Genomic DNA, 22,790 nt, shown 5'->3' on the forward strand with positions numbered 1-22,790 from the left:
ATACATTACCATGTAAAGGGATTTGATTGTTACCCTTTTTTTTGAACCTTGCATTCTTAAGTTCACCCCTCCCCTCGACAGTTCCTTGCTTCGCCACTGCTGGGGACAAGGGATTGCCAAACAAGCACTGAAGATGGCCATCTCTAGAGTAGACATAGCATTCATGTCGTATTTTTTGTGTTCGTGTCGTTTTCATGACATATTCGATATCTTAACGGGTTGTGTCGTGTAACACCCGTTAACATAAACGGGTAATATGACTCAACCCAAAATCGATCTGTTAATATTATCGGTAATATGACTCAACCCGTTATCTGTTAAAGAAAATATATTTTAAATTAATAAATAATGAAAATGAAACATAATTTGACCCAAAAAAAAAAGGAAAACGTTAGTATATGCATATCATATTGTCACATAAACATTACTTCAAAAAAAAAAATTGTCTTTCAAGTATTACATTCCCCAAAATAAGAGCTTAATGAAAAAATATTAGCACATTACTACAAAATACCATGCAAAATGAAGGGAGTTGCATTTCAAGGTTGAGGATGCAATTACGAGCGTTTATATATGCTTTCATATTTTTCAGATTTGTACATTAATGATTATGAATTTTATTTTGAACTCCCTTAAATATACTATTCATACAGATTTGTATGGTTTTAAAAATTCAAACGGTGATGTACCCATCCTCAAAGCGTAGAGTATGCGATCACAAGCGTTTGCCTATTTTTCCACATTTTTTGCACTTGTAAATTAATTATTATAATTTTTTAATATGTTTGGTATTTTTAAATTACTTGATATTTTTATTTTTAATGTGTTATATAGTTGTTTAATCTCACTCTTTGCCTATAGTATGTTATAAAAATAAATAAAATTTATTTTTTTTAAATTTATATAGAATAATAATACAATAATACATATTTTATATACACTAGGGCTATTATATTTTATAGTAAGTTTTTTTAGTAGTTTAAAAAGATTAAAATCATCAAAATAACAGTTTTCTTAACATGTCGAAACGGGTTACCCGCATGTCATCCTCGTGTAAGCCTGTTAATGATCCATTATTAACGGATTCTTAACCTGTAACCCGATAACGACCCAATTAGTTATCGTGTCGACCTGAAACCCATTATTTTCATATCGTTTATGTGTCGTGTAAAAATTGTCAAATCTAATCTAGAGTGTTCAATGACAGAGTGTACCGCATTGGCTTTTTCTTGTAAATATAATATAGATTCCCATGGAATATTGAAATATGTGAATCCAGTTTCATGGTATCATTTGCTTTGTTGCTGGCTGGAGTTTGAGAGCTGAAGAAATATTTTAAGGGATAATGCTAGAAAGGGGAGTAGAAATTTCTCTCCTTTACTCTCCCTTCTTATTTAAACGGTTACGATTAAGTGACGTAAGTATTTTTTGAATTTTTTATAGAAAGAAAAAGACAAAAAGAAAACTGTGAGAGGAAAGGAGGGAATGAGATGAAAATAAGAGGAGACAGAATCCTACTCCGCTAGAAAGATCATTTTTTTTAAAATTACAATTTGTGAATCACTTGATGTGGTTATTAAGGGTTGTTTTTTTTTTTTTGAAATCATTAAGTCTTACCTTATTACTATATCAGAGCCGACTTTGAAACTTCAGGAGTCCTATGCAAAATGTTAATTGAAACCCAGAAAAAAAAAATCCATGAAAAGATGTTACAAATGATTTTTTTTAGCTTTCTCATAAATTGGTTTCAGTACATAAAATTTACAAACATATGAACACCTATAGGTGGTTATGCATTACCTCTGCATCAAAGATCACCTGGGTTCGAATTTCTGTTGTGTTTCTTATATTCGCAATACACTTGCATATGTAATATGCAAACGCGTCAGAAGATCGGGGGCTTTTCGAAATTAGAGACCTGTGCAGGTGCACCGCCTACATTGTTTCAGAGCCAATAGTGTGTCACATGGTCTTCTTAACATTTTTCAATGCGAAAATAAAAGAAGAAGATTCTAATTGAACGCAGATATACACAAAACTACTTAGGCCGTTGTTTTTGTGACGTTGACATCTGAGAACCCCAAACAACTTGGGGATTTTGCAGCACACATTTTCAGAAATGAATTGAAATATACTTTCTTTCTTGCATTTAAAGAAAATTTTTCGTTTTTGACAAATTACAATATGATATGTATCTAAATTTTTCTCCTTTTTATGTCTTGGACTTGTTGAGTCAAGTTGACGGGAACTTTTGATATATGTGGAGCCATGTGTTTTGAAGATTGTCAACATCTACTGAGGAATGTTGTCGAGGCTTGTCGAGCATCACTTTTGAAATCTGTCGAGTAGTCATTTCATCAAACAAGTTGGCACTGCCATATATTGTAGCAAACTACCTTAGTGTTTCCGGAGGACCTTCCAAGTCAATTTCCCATGTCCGTAGAATCCCAAAATCCAAATAGTCCATTAATAAATCCATCCTTGTATATTTTGCATTTGCAATTTAGAAATAAGAAGAATGACTATTTCACGTGTAACAAGTCTAAGGAGTGTCCAATTTGATTTGGCACCTACCTTTAACTCAAGGGTTGTGTAATGTGTGCTCCAAACCGACCTCTAAAATTACTCAGAAACGTAACCCCCGTCTATATTTTGGTCGGAGGTTCAAAAAACTGGGACATACCCATACGAATGTGAAACTGAACTCATGAGCCACGACCAATAGGAATTTAACAACAAAGACAATGCATTGGTTAAAGTCAACACTTCCCTCCCAACCCCTTAAATAATGGAAATAAAGATGCCAAAGGACACCACAAAACCAATCTTTTTGTGCTCCATTCTTTTTGCTTTGGAGAATAATACATATAGTTGAAAGAATCATCCTGTATAGTTGGGGAGGAGCTGCATATATTCAACAAAACTTGAGCTTTTGAAGCATAAAAAATTATGAGACACATTAGTTCCTCAACATTTCTACTAGTTTTGATGATGTTTATAGTGTTTTCACAGTCCAATGTTGTTCTAGTTGATTGTAGAGGTCTTATTGGTTCAGACGGGCGTAGAGGAGCCGTTGGCGGATCGATGTCGAAGGCTACGTTTTCGAGCTTTGCCAGGAAGATGAGGGACAGGGTTTCGGTCAGGTATCACAAAATGTCTACGTTGGCTTCTGGACCTAGCAGAAAGGGTTCTGGCCACTAGATGTAGTCATATTCTTTACATAGTTTCATACTTTCACTGTTTTTCAATGGCTTCCTCCATTGTTTCATACTTTCACTCTATTCTAGCTGTATCGTACGGTACATGTAATTCTTATGTATTTCTCAGTGCACCTGTACAGAAGATAGAGTATGGAACTAGAAATGTATGAGCTCAATATATATATGTGTGTGTGTGCGCGCGCGCGCAAATATGTTTGTAGCCTACACAAATGCATATTTACCATGCTTATGAAATTAAGGAAACGAAACACGCATCTTAAATCTAACTTAACTAGCAAGTGGCTCATAACTTACAGTAGTTAAAGAGCATTTACCGTGGTACTTGACGTCCTATATTCGATTCTCCCACCCTCAATATTGATCTGTATCAAAAGCTAAACTATGTGTTCTACAACATTAGCATATTGTTTAGGACCATCTCCTTCAGTTTGACAGCTAGCTAGCAAAATCTGTTTGCCAACTAGCTAACCCTAATTTTGGACCATCTCCTACGGTTTGGAGTTAAATGACATATACCTTGGTTTGTTAAAAAGCATAAAATCTTACATCCGGAATTTGAAGAGTTACGAAATATTTGATCCTCATGTTTGGCACAGTCCAATTGAGGGATCGTGTTACAAAATAAGAAATTCCACATCAGAATATGAAATGCAATTGTGTTTTGGCCGATAACTTTTCTGCCAATCGAAACTTATAGATGAAAAAAAAGGCACAGCTAATAATACAGTGAAAGGTAAGATCCAAACTAACAGAGCCACACCGATCTTAGCTTAATTTACTGGCAAGAAACTTAAACAAGGTCAATATCATTACCTTAGAGAACAAGAAAACTTGTAAGTTATCTGGCATCCCCAAATTTCAATTGGGAGAAAATTTGGATTGCTGTTGTGTCCCTCGATTCATCGTCCCCTCATAGAACAATATCATCTGTTTTAACTGCAGAATTAACTGAAGGAAAACGCTCAACGTTTAGCAATATGTATGCCGTTGGTGAATCATTGGCTGTGCTGTCCTCAAAATTACGTTCTTCTCTATGCTTTGCTGTTTTGCTGGATCTTTAGATGTATAATCCAAGTCCCACAGCATATTCCCCATTGTAGGCCTATCGCGAGCATCTTTCGCAGACATTTCTCAACCGTCTCAGTAAACCAACCACAATCGAACCCTCCATTATTTCCAACCACACCAGCAACATTTGTACTCTTTGACATTTGATATCGGATCTGATCCCTCCATTATTTCCAACATTTTCAGTCCATTTAGAAAGGCTGTTCTATTATAGACTCGGTAGGTATGCTAGACACATTGTCCCAGTTTCTCCATATTCTGTGAGTATCCGGTGTGACTTCCTGCCCTTCAACATTTACCCTTTAAGCTGTATTGAGGAGTAAAAGATGATGCTTGAGGAGTAATATATATTTTTAACAAGCCAGGGTCACTGCCGAGAAAGAACTCCTTTGTCATAGGAGAGGAGCAACTATTCTTAGCAGAGAAATAGCTAAACATTTTGAACCCAGAATTTGATATATCAGGAAAAGCCGAAGCATCAAAAACAGCTGTGGAGAGATTACTTGAGGAGGAAGAGAAAAGGAAGAATGCAGGCGTGCAATATAAGTCTCTTTTCCAGTGATCTCGAATTCGTAGTAGGATTGTTGCCCGAAAATTCTAGCTGTATGCTAGATAGTAGGACTGAATGATCTGGAAACTGGTTCCTGCCTTCGGAAGCGGTGCTTCCGTTTGAGGTGAAGGAATCATAAGTCACATCTCCTATGAACTTCCAGCCAGTAAGGTTCACAGAAGCATCTGATCCACAATTGCTAAAATACTTATCTGGGATATTATAAGCTACGGAGACTAAGTGAAAGGATGAGAAGTGGAGGAGAAGAACAAGCAGAGAAGATATACGGATATGGGTTCCACGGTTGGTTTAGACCAATTTGGTCAGGAGCAATGTGCTCGCCTCTTTGCACCGAAGTTCTAATATCCCTCCCCGTAAATTAGAGTAATTTAATTAGAATACCGTCTTGTTAGTATAGAAATTTTATCATCTAACATTATCTCAAAAGTAAGACACTCCTCTGGGGGTAATGAGGTGAAACTCCCAAAAAGGAAAACTAGTTTATTTATAATATAATTTGTTAACTTCTGCTTATACACAATTCATATGATCATATCCCATCTTAACGATAGGAAAATTATCAAAGACAAGACTAAAATTAACAAGGCACACCTGAACTTATAGCTATTCAATCTATAGATACTTGAACAAGGTTAACTTACACACCTCTCAAACTGCACACCAATCTTCAGTTGTGAGAATACTTCATTGCTGCCTTGTCCGATTCATCCACCCCGGAAAAGGTCATATCATCTGGGTTAACCGTAGAGCTATGGGAAGGAAAATGCTGAACATTAGGCAATATGAATTCTGATGAAGCATTGATCGTGCTGTCCTCGTGGGGCTCTCTATGCTTTGCTGTTTGCTGGAGCTGTAACGCGTACTCCAAGTCCCACAGTACATCACCCATTGTAGGCCTATCATAAGCATCTTCTTGCAAGCATTTCTCTGTTGTCTCGCTAAATTTTCTTAGCGAGCTAGGATCAATCTGACCCTTGAGTGAAGAATCAACAATCTGTTCAAGCAATCCGTTCTTCTTGCAATTCATTCCCCATTCCGCTAAATTTATTTGCTCTCTTGGTAGATTCCTATCCAGAGCAGGTCTTGCACATAACACCTCAAGGAGAACAACGCCGAAGGAGTAAACATCCGATTTTTCTGTCAACTGTTGAGTCATTATGTACTCAGGATCTAGGTAACCAAAGGTGCCTTTGACATTTGTACTGACATGGGTTTCATCAAGCGGACCAGATCTTGAAAGGCCAAAATCAGCAACTTTGGCGACACATTTTGCATCCAACAAGATGTTGGTGGACTTAACATCGCGGTGAATGATGCCTCCGGCTGCACCTTTGTGGAGGTAATGAAGACCCCTTGCTGCACCAATGCATATTTCAAGTCTTTGCTTCCATGTCAAGCGAGGCAAATTTGATTCATATAAATGTTCTCTCAAGGTCCCTTTCTCCATGAACTCGTAGACCAATATCATCTCAGACCTTTCATCACAGTACCCAATTAAGGAGACAAGATGGCGATGACGAATCCTGGACAAAACCATTATCTCTGTTTCAAACTCTGGAAGCCCTTGACCTGAACTATGTTCATGTCGTTTACCTCGCTTGACAGCTACAATTCTGCCATCTGATAGAGTTCCTCTATAGACGTTCCCAAAGCCACCCTCGCCTATCAGAAATTTTGTGTCAAAGTTGTTCGTTGCTTGCTGAAGTTGAGCAAAAGATATCTTCAACCCAAGATTTAGATAAGTCATAGGGGAGCCAGTAATCGTTCCCTCAGTGAACCTGCTGTGGGTACTCCCTCCTCCAAATGCAGGCATTGGTGACCATTCCGAAGTTTCAACATGCTTTGCCTTTCTGTATTTCAAACCGAACAAGAACCCGACAACCAAAATGCAGATAAGAGACAGACCTCCAAGAACCGAACCAACCACAACAATGACGTTTATGCTCTTGGGCTCTTTCATATTTGGAATTGGTGCTGATTCCTCCATTATTTCCAACATTTCCAGTCCATTTAGAAAGGAATTTTTAGTGGTAGTTTCTTCTGTGTTAGGACCTATGCTGATGTTAATGAGTTCAGACTCCTTAGACTCCACCACAAAATCGTAGTAGTAAGGCAACAGGTTGCCAAACATGGATTCAGGTCCACCCACCCTCTTAGTGAAGTTTCCATTTGAATACAAGTTAAAAACAATGTCGGCAGTTTGGCCAACAAGGTCGCAAAAATGTGCCCGGACGAGATGTTTAGCGTTCCTGCGCACATTAAACGACCAGGTTATGTTGAACAAAGTGGACGGGCTGCTACTACTATTGTCCATTACTTTGGCAGTGTCGTAAACTGAAACTGGGGCAATAGAATCATTAGCAGCAGCAACAAAACCATCAAGTTCATACTCCTTGTAGTCAGGCATCTGTGAGGATACGGCTTCCTGTGCAGAGCTTGAATTCTTCAGATAAAGATCATCAGGATCCCAGTTTCGCCATAGTTTGTCCTTATCTGGTCGGACTTCTTGACCTCCAACATTCACCCTGTAAATTGTATGTAGAACTAAAGGGGAACTACTTGTGTAATTCTTAGGGCTGAAATTTGCAGGGGCAAGGAAGACTTCAATGGCATTTACAAATGCAAAAGACGATCCACGAGGCGTAAAGTATATCCTAAATGAGCCAGGATCAATGCCAAGAAAGAACTCCTTTATCGTAGAATTGCCACTACTATTCTTAGCAGTGAAATTCTTCAACAGCATGAATCCAGAATTCAAAATATTAGGAAAAGCCGAAACATCAAAAAGAGCAGCGGAGAGATTACTTGAGGAAGAGGCGAAACCCAAGAAATGCAGACGTACAAAATAAGTACCGTTTTCAGTGATGTCGAACTTATAGTAGGATTCTTGCCTGAAAATTCTTGCTGTAAGGTAAAGATTGGACTGGTCGCCGCCATTGATAGGGCTGCTCGCCTTCGAGTGGAAGAAACGATCTGCAGTGAAGACATGGTTATTGAGGGTGGCATTAGCATTTGACCCGCAGTTGATGAAGTAGTCATCAGGGGGCTCATAAGCCAACGAAGGAAAGTGAAGGGATGAGAAATGGAGGAGAAAAACAAGCACAGAAAATAGAGGGAGAGGGGTTTTGCGGATACGAAGATTTTCCATGAAAATTTGATGGAGTTGCTGAATTCTGCAAGTGTTTAGGCTATGGAGTTCTGTCTGAGTAACCATGTAAATGATTGAAGTAGGAAGACTTGGAACAGAAAAAGTGGTGGACTGTGAAGTTGAAATGCCAACCACTTGAAAAGTCAAGGGAAAATAATGGTAGATTACCCTTTAAATTTGATAAGCTGTAGCGTGTAGATATACTCTCAAATTTTATCAAATCATTTTGGCCCAATTAAAGTGAGGGGTAATTTTTGTCATTTTTGTCCATATTAATAGAGATTTTTATGGAATGACCAAAATAATTGATAGCGGATAAATTTAGGGATCACTTTTATCGATTTCAAATCTTAGAAACCAAAGTGAGGAGTTATGTCAACCTTAGAGACCGTTTTGGCTAAAGTACCTATTTGGGTACTGTTAAAGCGAAAAATATCACATGCAAGCCTAAAAACATCTCAAAGCCCAAGCCCAGAGTTAATACATGTGAAGGTGCAAAATTGAGAAGATTTGCAATCACGCCATGCTAATAAAGTAATAAGTTATGGGAAGAACGTTTGTATTATCATGCCAAGCACATGCGTATTCACCCGTCAAGCTTTGACACGACATTGTTATGGTTTACAAATCGTGCTAACTACGATACAAGTTCATGTAAGCCCAAGCCAAGTGTCGGAGCTTGTCAAGTGAATAGTGATGTGGATGGTCACTAAACCAAGTCCCACAACATACGCCCCATTGTAGGCCTATTGCAAGAATCTTTAACAGACATTTCTCAACCATCTCACTTAACCAACCACAATTGAACCCTCCGTTATTTCCCACCACAACAACATTTGTACTATTTGAAATTTGTTATCGGAGTTGATCCCTCCATTATTTCCAACATTTTTAGTCCATTTTGAAAGATTGTTCTATTATAGACTATGTCCTAGCACCTACACTGACGTTAATGAGTTCAGACTCATCTGAATTAACCACGAAATCATAGTAGAAACGAGTAGTTGGCTGGGAGGAGAAAGGGGAATCAAAACCACCAAAGTTGCCACTTGAATACAGGTTAAATACTACATTACCAGGTTCACCTGATCTTTTAATGTCGGTAGGAATGCTAGACACCTTGTCCGGGTTTTCACTTCTTTGACATCAGTAGGTATGCTAGACACATTGTCCCAGTTTCTCCATGTTGTGTTAGTATCCGGTGACTTCCTGCCCGTCAACATTTACCCTTTTAAGTTGTATGCAGAACTAAAGGGAAACTACGGTTGTAATTCTCAAGGTTGAGGAGTAAAAGATAATGCTTGAGGAGTAAAATATATTTTTAACAAGCCAGTGTCACTACCGATTTATCATATAATTTGTTAACTTCTGCTTATACACAATTCATGTGATCATATCCCATCTTAACGATAGGAAAGCAATGCTAGTACAATTATCAAAGATAAGACTAAAATTAACAAGGCATACCTGAACTTATAGCTATTCAATCTATAGATACTTGAACAAGGTTAACTTTCATGCCTCACAAACAGCACAGATTTATCTGGCATCACCAATCTTCAGTTATGAGAATACTTCGTTTGCTGCTGTGTCCAATTCATCCACCCCGTAAAGGGTCATATCATCTTGGTTAACTGTAGAGCTATGGGAAGCAAAACGCTGAACATTTGGCAATATGAATTCTGATGAAGCATTGATCGTGCTATCCTCGTGGGGCTCTTTATGCTTTGCTGTTTGCTGGAGCTGTAACGCGTACTCCAAGTCCCACAGTACATCACCCATTGTAGGCCTATCATAAGCATCTTCTTGCAAGCATTTCTTTGTTGTCTAATTTATTTGCGTGAAGAATCAATCTGACCTTTGAGTGAAGAATCAACAATCTGTTCAAGCAATCCGTTCTTCTTGCAATTCATTCCCCATTCCGCTAAATTTATTTGCTCTCTTGGTAGATTCCTATCCAGAGCAGGTCTTGCACATAACACCTCAAGGAGAACAACGCCGAAGGAGTAAACATCCGATTTTTCTGTCAACTGTTGAGTCTTATGTACTCAGGATCTAGGCAACCAAAAGTGCTCTTGATATTTGTGCTGACATGGGTTTCATCAAGCGGACCAGATCTTGAAAGGCCAAAATCAGCAACTTTGGCGACACATTTTGCATCCAACAAGATGTTGGTGGACTTAACATCACGGTGAATAATGCCTTCGGCTCCACCTTTGTGGAGGTAATGAAGGCCCTTTGCTGCACCAATGCATATTTCAAGTCTTTGCCTCCATGTCAAGCGAGGCAAATTTGATTCATATAAATGTTCTCTCAAGGTCCCTTTTTCCATGAACTCGTAGACCAATATCATCTCAGACCTTTCATCACAGTACCCAATTAAGGAGACAAGACGGCGATGACGAATCCTGTACAAAACCATTATCTCTATTTCAAACTCTAGAAGCCCTTGACCTGAACTATGTTCATGTTGCTTACCTCGCTTGACAATTACAATTCTGCCATCTGATAGAGTTCCTTTATAGACGTTCCCAAAGCCACCGCACCTATCAGAAATTGTGTCAAAGTTGTTCGTTGGTTGCTGAAGTTGAGCAAAAGATATCTTCAACCTAAGATTTAGACAAGTCATAGGGGAGCCAGTAATCGTTCCCTCAGTGAACCTGTTGTGGGTACTCCCTCATCCAAATGCAGGCATTGGTAACCATTCCGAATTTCAACATGCTTTGCCTTTCTGTATTTCAAATCGAACAAGAACCTGACAACCAAAATGCAGATAGGACATAGACTTCCAAGAACCGAACCAACCACAACATTGACGTTTATGCTCTTGGGCTCTTTCATATTTGGAATTGGTGCTGATTCCTCCATTATTTCCAACATTTCCAGTCCATTTAGATAAGAATTGTTAGTGTTAGTATTTGCGTTAGGACCTATGCTGATGTTAATGAGTTCAGACTCCCCAGATTCCACCACACAATTATAATAGTAAGGCAACAGGTCGCCAAAAATGGAATTGAGTCCACCGACCTTCTTAGTGAAGTTTCCATTTGAATACAAGTTAAAAACAATGTCGGCAATTTGGCCAACAAGGTCACAAAAGTGTGCCCGGACGAGATGTTTAGCGTTCTTGCGCACATTAAACGACCAGGTTATGTTGAACAAAGTGGATGGGTTGCTATTACGATTGTCCATTACTTTGGCAGTCTCGTAAACTAAATCTGGGGCAATAAAATCATTAGCAGCAGCAACAAAACCATCATATTCATACGCCTGGTACTTAGGCGTCTGTGAGGGTCCAACTTCCTCTGCAGGGTTTGAATTCTTCAGATAAAGATCATTAGAATCCCAGTTTCGCCATAGTGTGTCCTCACCTGGTCGGAGTTCCTGACCTCCAACATTCACCCTGTAAATTGTATGTAGAACTAAAGAGGAACTACTGGTGTAATTCTTAGGGCTGAAATTTGCAAGGGCAAGGAAGACTTCAATGGCATTTACAAATGCAAAAGACGATCCACGAGGCGTAAAGTATATCCTAAATGAGCCAGGATCAATGCCAAGAAAGAACTCCTTTATCGTAGAATTGCCACTACTATTCTTAGCAGTGAAATTCTTCAACAGCATGACATATTAGGAAAAGCCGAAACATAAAAAAGAGCGGCAAAGAGATTACTTGAGGAAGAGGCGAAAGCCAAGAAATACGGACGTACAAAATAAGTACCGTTTTCAGTGATGTTGAACTTATAGTAGGATTCTTGCCTGAAAATTCTTGCTGTAAGGTAAAGATTCGACTAGTTGCCGCCATTGATAGGGCTGCTTGCCTTCGAGTGGAAGAAATGATCTGCAGTGAAGACATGGTTATTGAGGGAGGCATTAGCATTTGACCCACAGTTGATGAAGTACTTATCAGGGCGCTCATAAGCCAACGAGGGAAAGTGAAAGGATGAGAAATGGAGGAGAAAAACAAGCACAGAAAATAGAGGGAGAGGGATTTTACGGATACGAAGATTTTCCATGGAAAATTGATGAAGTTGCTGAATTCTGTAAGTGTGTAGGCTATGGAGTTCTATCTGAGTGACCATGTAAATTATTGAAGTACGAAGACTTGGAACAGAAAAAGTGGTGGACTTTGAAGTTGAAATGCCAACTACTTAGAAAATTTATGGGAAAATAATGGTAGATTCATGGAAATATTCTCTATATTTGATAGGCTGTAGATATACAGGAGAGGATATTTTGGTTGTTTCATATGTTTCTTGTGAAGGACAACTACATAATTGACTGAAATATCATCCACTAGCATCAAGTTTGGTGACCCTTTTGTTAGCATACAGACTATGATCTTGTATGAGTGTTTCAATCAATTTATAAATACTGAAGAAAGGAAGAGAGTAAGAAATCTAGAGAGAGAGTGAGAGAATTCAGCTTGGGGAAGAAGAAACGAACTCTGCACACTATATCATTCATTCGCACATTCTTAGCACATGTAGCAAGAGGAAATATTAATTAATCTAAGATTACATCTTAGCTGCACACTTGGACTATGATCCAAGGGCTGATATTTAAAACTGACTTCTTATTATATTTCAGCAAATACACTTATAAACTAACACTCCCTTCTAAGTGATGCGCTGAAATCACTCCCAAAGCTGTCCTCAGTACTTCAAATCGATCCCTTGCCAAAGCTTTAGTGAATATATCTGCAACCTGCTCTTCAGTCTTGCAGTATACCAGATCAATCTCACCATCTTGAAGTGCATCTCGGATGAAATGAAATTTCCGATTAGGGAAATGATAAACACACACCTTTTATAGCTTTATACACACCCCTGGCTAATCATGTCCGTTGTTTTCGTTTGATTTATTCAATCCGATGGCCTGGAACAAAGAGGGGTGTGGGAAAAGCTATAAAAGGTGTGTGAAAATCAGCTCCCTTCCGATTAATGTGCCTGGTTTTGTGATGATGGACTGGATTCTTTGATATGGCAATTGCTGAAGTATTATCACACAGCAACTTAGTTGGTTCTGCTTGTTCTTCCTCGAAATCAAAGAGTACAAATCTTAGCCAAATGGCCTGTGCAGTAGCTTCTGCTGCACTGATGTATTCTGCCTCTGCAGTTGAAAGAGCAACACTGCTTTGTTTGATTGAGGCCCAAGAAAACACACCAGAACCAAGATTGAATGCATAGCCAGATGTACTCCTCATATCATCTTCACTTCCACTCCAATCACTATCACAATAACCAACCAACACTGCTCCTTTTCCCTTTTCATAGACCACTCCATAGTTCACAGTGCCTTGTATGTATCTCAGAACTCTCTTAGCTGTCCCCATATGCTTCTTGGTAGGATTGTGCATAAACCTAGCCAATAAGCTTGCTGCAAACATAATATCTGGCCTTGTTGCTGTCAAATATAGCAAACTTCCCACCATTTGTCTATATAAAGTCTCATCTGCCAGATCACTTCCATCTACTTTTGTAAGTTTTTCATTCATAGCTAATGGTGTTGCAACCGGCTTACAATCCCTAAGTCCAAATTTCTCAAGCAAAGTCTTTGCATATTTCTTTTGATGCAAGAAGATGTAATTATCTGTTTGCAATACCCCAAGACCAAGGAAATGATGAAGTAATCCTAGATCAGTCATCTCATATTGTCTCATCATCTCACCTTTAAACTCAGCTATCATCTCCTTTGAACTCCCTGTGTAAATAATATCATCTACATACAGTGACACAATAAGAATGCCACTGTGAGATGTCTTGATATAAAGAGTAGCTTCACTCGGACTTCTGTGGAATCCAGCCTTTGCAAAATAGGAATTTATTTCTTCATACCAAGCTCTTGGAGCTTGTTTCAAACCATATAAAGCTTTCCTGAGCCTGTACACTTTGTCTTCCTTGCCCTGTATAACAAAACCAGATGGTTGATCCACATACACCTCTTCATTCAACACTCCATTTAGAAATGCAGACTTTACATCTAACTGAAATAATTTCCATCCTTTCTGTGCAGCAAGGGCCACCAAGGTTCTCACAGTATCAAGTCTTACCACAGGTGCAAAAGTTTCATTGAAATCGATTCCAGGCTTCTGAGAGTACCCCTTTGCAACCAACCGTGCTTTGTTTTTCTGCACTGAACCATCCAGATTTAGTTTTGTTTTATAAACCCATTTGACTCCAATGATTGGTTTATCAAATGGTCTATCAACAAGATCCCAAGTATGATTCTTCTCAATCATAGAGATTTCATCTTCCATAGCCTTCTGCCATGATTCATCCTTGGCAGCCTCTTCAAAACATTCGGGTTCTATTATGCACAGATTACACTTTTCATATATTTCTGCAATGTTTCTATACTTGAGAGGAGTGTGATCAAAATCCTGTGGACCTGTCACTCTTTCTTGATCAGATAACTCAGTAACTAAATCTGACCCAACATTCTCTTCACTGACTTCACATTGTGTTTCAGAATCACAAGCACTTCCTTCACAGTTTTGTTCTCCTGCAGACATTTCAATGATCTGGATACTCTCCCTTCTTTCCTTCTGTGCATTCCAATCCCAACATGCTTCTTCATTAAACACAACATCTCTGGAAATAGTTACCTTTCCAGATTCAATGTTATACGGTCTATATCCCTTCTCACAACTACCATATCCCAAGACAATACACCTCTTGCTTGCCAAATCGAGTTTTTGTCTCTATTGACTTGGTACATGAGCATAACACAAAGAACCAAACACTTTTAGATGCTTAATTCCTGGTTTTCTCCCACTGTAAGCTTCAAAAGGTGTCTTCTTATGTAAGGCTTTGGTTGGACATCTATTCAGAATATACACTGAGGTATTAACTGCCTCAGCCCAAAATTCAAATGGAATGTCCTTTTCCAACATAAGACACTTAGCCATTTCCACAATGGTTCTGTTCTTTCGCTCTGCCACACCGTTTTGCTGTGGTGTGTATGGAGTGGTAAGTTGTCTTTCCATGCCTACATCTTCAACAAACTTGTTAAACTTCATTGAAGTGTATTCACCTCCTCGATCACTCCTAAGCTTTTTCAGATTATAACCACTCTGTAATTCCACAGTGACTTTGAACTTTTTAAACACACTGAGAACTTCAGATTTATGCCTTAAAAAATACACCCAACACATTCGGGTACAATCATCTATGAAAGTAAGAAAATATCTATTTCCAGCTTTTGTAGTTGTCTGCATTGGACCACAAATGTCACTATGCACAAGCTTTAGAGGAATTGCAGCTCTAGTATTGGCTTCCTTTGGAAATGCTTCTCTACATTGTTTGCCGAGAACACAACCTTCACATACTCCTTTAGCTACTTTGATTTCTGGTAATCCTACTACCATTTCTTGTTCCTGCATCAATTTCAAACTGCTCATGTTTAGGTGTCCCAACCTTTTATGCCACATAGTAGTAGAAGCACATACATTTGCCTTGAAAGCAATATGTATTCCAGTCTGTAATTTCATTGGAAAACTTCGATTTCCCTTCATTGGAACTTTAGCAACCATGTTGGAATATGAACTGTCATCATAGATTTCCACCTTGTGACCTCCAAACACCAAATAATAACCGTGCTCCATCATTTGACCCACACTGAGCAAATTTTCCTTCAGTCCAGGCACAAGCATAACCTCCTTGATATATCTCTTGCCTAGTTTAGTTTCAACTACAAGACTCCCTTTACCAGTTACATCAACAAGCTGTCCAGTACCCATTTCAACTTTTGCAGTTACATTCCTATCAATATCCACAAGTAAATCCTCCCTTCCAGTCATATGATTGCTACACCCACTATCTACATACCATACATCATCACAGTCCTTTACACTAGTAAAAGTTTGATTACTAGCATAAAACATGGTGGGTGTAGATTCTACCTTGTTTGCATAATTGAGCTGTTGCACTGGTTTCTTGCTATTACAATCCCTTGCAATATGACCAAACTTATCACAGTTATAACATTTTGGTTTACCCTTGAATCGACATTCACCAAAATGTAGCTTATCACAATGTTTACAAGGATTTCTAGCACCATCAGTCGGTTTGTTATCCCACCTCTTCCCTTTTTCTTTCCAATTCTTATGATACCTTGCACTTTGATTTCCTGTGAATTTAGCTGGTTTGGGATTTACATTGAGACTAGCAAATGCTTTCTCAGTTTTGTGCTCAGAATGTCTATCTAGACGTAGCTCAAAACTCTTCAAGGAAGCCACAACTTCCTGTACCTCAATCACATCCAAATCCTTCGAATGTTCAATAACAGAGCATATAGAGTCATAAACTGATGGCAAACTAATCAATAACTTTTGAACAATCCTCTCTCGAGATAACTCCTCTCCATAACTCCGCATTTGATTTATCAGATCAAATAATTTTGTAAGATAAACAGAAAGTGATTCATCATCTCGCATTCTTGTATATTCAAATTCCCTATGAAGACCTTGCAATTTAACATTTCTAACCTGTTTATCACCATGATACTCTTGTTGCAATTTAACATTTCTAACCTCTTCATAAGAAATTCTGGGAAAGATCTCATCCGAAACAGCTCCTTGAATCAGACCCAGAGCTTTAGCATCTTTCATCAGTCTCTCAGCTAGAGGTAGCTTCTCAATACTGCTCGATTCCTCATTTTCTTTCTTCTTTCCATCAGATTCACCATCATCCTTCGAATCTGAACTCTCGAAACCTTTCTCAACCAGATCCCACAATCCGTGAGATTTGAAAATCGTTTTCATCTTAATACTCCAGAACTTATAATTATCACCTTTGAAAATCGGTGTTCTCACCTCACTACTACCCGATCCTGCCATGTTAGACTCAGATCACAATCGACGATTTCTGGGTAACACTCTTCACAGATCCAAACGCCCAGTATCAATTGATCAAACCTGGCTCTGAGGCCATGTTAGCATACAGACTATGATCTTGTATGAGTGTTTCAATCAATTTATAAATACTGAAGAAAGGAAGAGAGTAAGAAATCTAGAGAGAGAGTGAGAGAATTCAGCTTGGGGAAGAAGAAACGAACTCTGCACACTATATCATTCATTCGCACATTCTTAGCACATGTAGCAAGAGGAAATATTAATTAATCTAAGATTACATCTTAGCTGCACACTTGGACTATGATCCAAGGGCTGATATTTAAAACTGACTTCTTATTATATTTTAGCAAATACACTTATAAACTAACACCTTTTGCATTTGGATGAGAACAAAGAACTTGATTACATTTACTACATTATTAGGACCCTACCTGGCTATTTAATAAATTAGAAGCGAATACAAAAACGAAAACCAAAAGTTAAAAACGAAATGGTTATCCAACAGGATTGTAAAGAAAAAATGCTCGTAAATGAAGCTGTACTAATGCCAAACCAACAGAACACACAACTTAATCCAGTATATAACTTTATTATTTCAAATTAGCATAACAAATTTTTTTTTGGGAAAATACTTGCCTGGGCACATCATCTTCCTCAAGACAGAAGCTACTAGAAGAAGTAGCGGTAAATACTGAAATTGGGTAATGCAAACTTCAAGGTGATAAATAAAGGAGGAAAAAGAACATAACCAGGTATGAAAGCTCAAGCTTTTAATCTCGATGTAGACGTACATTGGTTACAACGAATGTGCTACCACATGCAACCGAGTTCGAATTATCAATTTTGCAGTTTGAATTAGTTTACAAAATTCATGATCAAGTTAAGTTAAGCTACCTTTTGAAAGCCCAAAGACAGCCCTTTAGCCAGAAACTGTTGAAAAAGAATCCCCTTTTGTGAAGCTGTACAAATTTCAAGTCTTTACCCTCATGGCGTGCTTTCGAAACGGGTATGGCGTGGAGAAATTTTTCAATGTGTTCGGCACACGGGATGGTACATCATGTGTTATTATACAAATGATGTTATATGTGTGTAAAAAAGTTAATAACTTAAAAAATAAAATTTCTCATCACTTACATAAAAACACGTGGTGTACCACTCGTGTTCTCGTCACAATGTAAAAAATTTCTACGGGGTGAGTGGAAATGGAATTGCACTCCTTATAAAGCATTCATGTGTTTACTTGTAATTGGGGAATCGAAATAAAGGTGGGGTCCATCTAAAATGGAGAATTCAATTCCGGATATACCCGGAATCTGATTACCAAGAAATGGTTGGTAATTGAATTCCGGAAGAAAGGGACCATCAACACTCAAAATTTTCTTCCCAAACTGGCCTAGTACTTATTTTGATATCCGAAAACACCCTTGCAACTTCGTTCCCAATGCTACACCTCACCTTTTCACTCTACCATTTGGAACGGGAACAGCTTGCCCTGGAGGCGTTGCGCATTCGTGAAAAAACATTTGGAAAAGACTCCTTTCCTATTGGTATGTTATCATTTTCATTAAGCTCAAATAAATTACAAGGCAACTCACTCACTGCCTCAACTGGGCAACTCAAAATTGTTGTAAACAAATCAAGGCTGGGATATAAAGGGAGGGAGCATGAAAGGTTCCTCACAAATGTGGGGTGGATCAGCAGCAGAGAAAGAGGGGGAATTTTAGAATGAGGTGGGCGAGCAGTAGGTAGGCAGCAGAGAAAGATAGGACAAATTTTAGAAATGGGTGGGTCGGGAGAAGATGAGGCAGAGAGGGAGAGAGATAGAGAAAAATGAAAGAATAAAGGGTAAATTTCACAGAACTACCTCAACTATTGGGTCATTAACAGTTTCATACCTTATTTTTTAAAAGTTTCAATGTCATACCTTATCTTTGAATTTGTTGCAATGTCATACCTTCCGTTAGTTGTCTGTCAATTCTTCTGTTAAATGCTAACGTGGCATGAGGCGGGCCTACTTTCTATTAAAAAAATTAAAAAATAAAAATATTAATTAAATATTAAAAAATAATAATAAATAAAAAAACAAACAAACAAACCTAGATCCCCTCCCCCCGCCCCCCCCCCCCCCCCCGGAAACCCATCCATTCCTAACGGGGGATCTAGGTTTGTTTTGTTTTGGTTAAATTTTAATTTTATAATATTTAGTTAATATATATTTAATTTTTTTAATAGAAAGTGAGTCATGCCTCATGCCACGTCAGCATTTAACAGAGGAATTGACAGACAACTGACGGAAGTTATGACATTGCAACAAATTCAAAGATAAGGTATGATATTGAAACTTTTTAAAAATGAGGTATGAAACTGTTAATGATCCAATAGTTGAGGTAGTTGTGTGTAGTTACCCAAGAATAAAAAAGTTTTATAAATGGCCTTTTACCATAGTGGTGGAAAGGTGTTGAGTCCTTGTATGACGACGTGAGTTCAAACCCCATCGGTGATTAATCTAACATCTAATATAACAAAATCTATCGTTTGGCTAGAAAAAGAATTAAAAAGTTATACTAAAAAATAAAAAAGAATTTGGTTCTTTCTACTAAAAAAAAAAAAATTGAAAGAATAAAAGTTTTATTAAAAATAATTAGCATATAAAATAGATTAGTTCAACTATGGGAATTTTAGTAATCATATTAGTTTTCATTCCGATTCATGTGAATTAGTAAACAATTAATATAGATCAATATCATTCCTACTTTGATTCCAGACAGTTTTAGTAAACAACTTCAACATAAATCTAATTCTGGTTCCACCTCATTCTGATTCTTCCTCAATTAAATTTCTCCTCAATTCAATTCTTCTCAATCTGATTACAAGTTAGTAAGTGAACCACCAGTTTATTCTTGTAGGTGCCCAAATGTCAATTGAACTTTCCAAATTGACAAATAATAGAGAGAGAGAGAGTAGGAATGACATACCCTTGTGTGTCCAATTTACACGTCGTTTCTTGCAAACAATCAAATTTGGGCCACTTCAACATGTGGGCCCATTTCAAAGTAATTTCCATGTGAAGAGGCCCCATTTTAGGCGTACCCAATTTTATCGACCTCAGGTAAAAAGAGGGATGTCAATCAAAATTCTCTCTAAATTTATAAAGTAATGCTATATTTACCACATATTTGTATCACCATTTGTATCATTTTTCTAATAAAGATAGAGCTCACTAACACATGTGTGTCTCATTTTTATTAGAGCATCTCTACTAGTTGGTGGAAGGCAAGGGTAAGGGCATGTAAGTTGCCTTTATTAATCACTCTGAATAGTACTTGCCCTTATTAACCACTCTGAATAGTACTTGCCTTTATGCACCTCCACCAGTTTGAAAAGAGCAAATGTCACATCCCGACCCGGGCTTCACCACTTCCAAGGCCCGACTCTACCGTAGCCTATCTGCTAACGATTATCAGGTGCTGGAAATTGCTGCAGGGGGACTACATGTGGTAGATTAGTAGACTGATTCTTCTGATTCTGAGGACAATTATAGGCCATATGCCCTGTCTGTCCACAAGTGAAACATCCTTTGTTCCCTCTCTTACACTCGCCATAGTGACGAGTGTTACATTTGCGACAAAACTGAACATCTAAACTGCTAGAGTTTCCTTGATTCTGAAAATGAGAACCACCAGTGGATTTGCCTCATCTCTGAGGTGTACTGGAGTTAAAACCCCTGCTCGACGATCCAGAGCTGTTTCCATTCCTTTTAAAATTCTGAGCCTTTCTCGGACCAAGTGATGATTGCCTCCTGTTACTGTACCTCTGGGCATTCCTGCCAATATCCTCATCCTCATCGTCAGGAGCATTATCCGAATCTTCAACCCGAAGCAAGACCTCGAAGAATTCCTGATATGTAGCACATGGAGTAATGGTTACCATAGAATACCATTTCTTGCAAGTTCCTCTCTTAAACAGACGAAGCATCTCCTGGGGATTAGCAGCAATCTCAGGGCAATAACGAGATAGGTCTGTGAACTTTCAATGATACTCAATAGCTGACATCGTACCCTGCCTCAAATCTGAAAACTCATCATTCTTACGATCTAAATACTCCGGAGGAATAAATCTGGTCTGAAATATCCGCTTGAAAACATCCCAATTCATAGCATCATCATCGGATAATGGTTTCTTCTCCTGATCCCACCAAGATTCTGCTCCCAAACGAAAAAACCAGGTCGCCGTCTTGACCCATCTCTCTATAGGAAGATTACCCTATCGATGCATGACTCGAAAGGTTTTTTTAACATGATCGAACCATATCTTTTATTTCTCTGGCCCCTTATTACCAAAGAAGTCATTAATCTTCAAGCGAGATACAATGTCGAGAGTATTCCTTGGGGCAGGACGGAGTGAAGACTGAATAGCATTGGCAATAGCCTCACCAAACTGCCCAAAGTCCGGCAAATTATTCTCAGCTGAAGTATGTGGCTCTCTACGAGGTGGCATGGTTCTGACATAGGAAAACAAGAGTTAAAACACACTAGGAAGTGCAAGATTGTCTAAACCTATGCTCTAATACCAATCTAACAATTTGGTATCAGAGCTAATCTTTAGCTGGAAGTGTGCCGACGAGGACATCGGGCCCCCAAGGGGGGTGGATTATAACATCCCACATCGCCCAGAGGAGTGGATCCTGTAAGCCTTATATGTATATTCCCATCTTTACCTAGCACGAAGCCTTTTGGGAGCTCACTGGCTCCGAGTTTCATCGAAACTCCGAAGTTAAGCGAATTCACACGAGAGCAATCCCAGGATGGGTGACCCACTCGGAATTTCTCGTGTGAGTTCCTAGAAACAAAACTGTGAAGGCATGGTCAGGGCCCAAAGTAGACAATATCGTGCTACGATGGAGTCGAGCCCGGGATCCTTGGTCGGAAGTGTGCCAATAAGGACGTCGGGCCCCTAAGGGGGGTGGATTGTTACATCCCACATCGCCCAGGGGAGTGGATCTTGTAAATCTTATATGTATATTCCTATCTCTACCTAACATGAGGCATTTTAGGAGCTCATTGGCTTCGAGTTCCATTGGAACTCCGAAGTTAAGCGAGTTCGCGTGAGAGCAATCCCATGATGGGTGACCCACTGAGAATTTCTCGTGTGAGTTCTTAGAAACAAAACCGTGAGGGCGTGGTCGGGGCATAAAGCAGACAATATCGTGCTACGGTGAAGTCGAGCCCAGGATCCTTAGCCGGAAGTGTGCCAACGAGGACGTCGGACCCCTAAGGGGGATGGATTGTAACATCCCACATCGCCCATGGGAGTGGATCTTGTAAGCCTTATATGTATATTCCCATCTTTACCTAGCATGAGGCATTTTGGGAGCTCACTGGCTTCGAGTTCCATCGGAACTCCAAAGTTAAGTGAGTTTGCGCGAGAGCAATCCCAGGATGGGTGATCCACTGGGAATTTCTAGTGTGAGTTCCCAAAAGCAAAACTGTGAGGGCATGGTTGGGGCCCAAAGCGGATAATATCGTGTTACGGTGGAGTCGAGCCCAGGATGTGGTGAGGGTTTGGGCCGGGATGTGATAGCAAGGGCAAGTAAATATATTTTTTTCATTTTTTTACACTTTGAAAATAAAACAATTGTTTAATTCTACTAAATTATTTCAAATATAAGGTAAAAGCATAGCATCACAACAAACATAATTAATTTAAAATTTGGTAAAATCTCCCATAATCATATAATCAACTACAACATTGAACAACAATATAAAAAACCATTCTAATTTTTAATAATTTTTTTCCTATTTTTTTGATTTTTTAATAATTTTTTAATGTTCGATTAATCTTGGTTGTTGATTTGAAATCAGACGCACTAGATTGCGCCATGTGGCTTAATGGTAATATTGTAATTTTTTATTATTAGAAATCCTTTGGTCA

At 38.6% G+C, this 22,790-nt stretch overlaps 3 protein-coding genes across 3 annotated transcripts; all 3 read right to left on the reverse strand.

Annotated features, from left to right (window-relative positions):
• Positions 1-5,309: 5,309 nt before the first annotated feature.
• Positions 5,310-8,176, reverse strand: LOC103425113 (probable receptor-like protein kinase At2g23200). Its single transcript, XM_008363187.4, has one exon. It carries the CDS (start codon positions 8,072-8,074, stop codon positions 5,528-5,530), a length of 2,547 nt encoding a protein of 848 aa, XP_008361409.3. The 5' UTR covers positions 8,075-8,176; the 3' UTR covers positions 5,310-5,527.
• A 241-nt stretch (positions 8,177-8,417) lies between these two features.
• On the reverse strand, positions 8,418-12,142 carry LOC139192217 (probable receptor-like protein kinase At2g23200). The gene has a single exon (XM_070813833.1). The coding sequence runs from the start codon at positions 11,627-11,629 to the stop codon at positions 10,634-10,636; it is 996 nt and encodes a 331-aa protein (XP_070669934.1). The 5' UTR covers positions 11,630-12,142; the 3' UTR covers positions 8,418-10,633.
• Positions 10,035-10,430, reverse strand: LOC103401457 (probable receptor-like protein kinase At5g24010). Its single transcript, XM_070812834.1, has one exon. The coding sequence runs from the start codon at positions 10,428-10,430 to the stop codon at positions 10,035-10,037; it is 396 nt and encodes a 131-aa protein (XP_070668935.1).
• Positions 12,143-22,790: the final 10,648 nt, after the last annotated feature.

The sequence above is a fragment of the Malus domestica genome, chromosome 15 (assembly GCF_042453785.1).
Source record: "Malus domestica chromosome 15, GDT2T_hap1".
Lineage (NCBI taxonomy): Eukaryota > Viridiplantae > Streptophyta > Magnoliopsida > Rosales > Rosaceae > Malus > Malus domestica.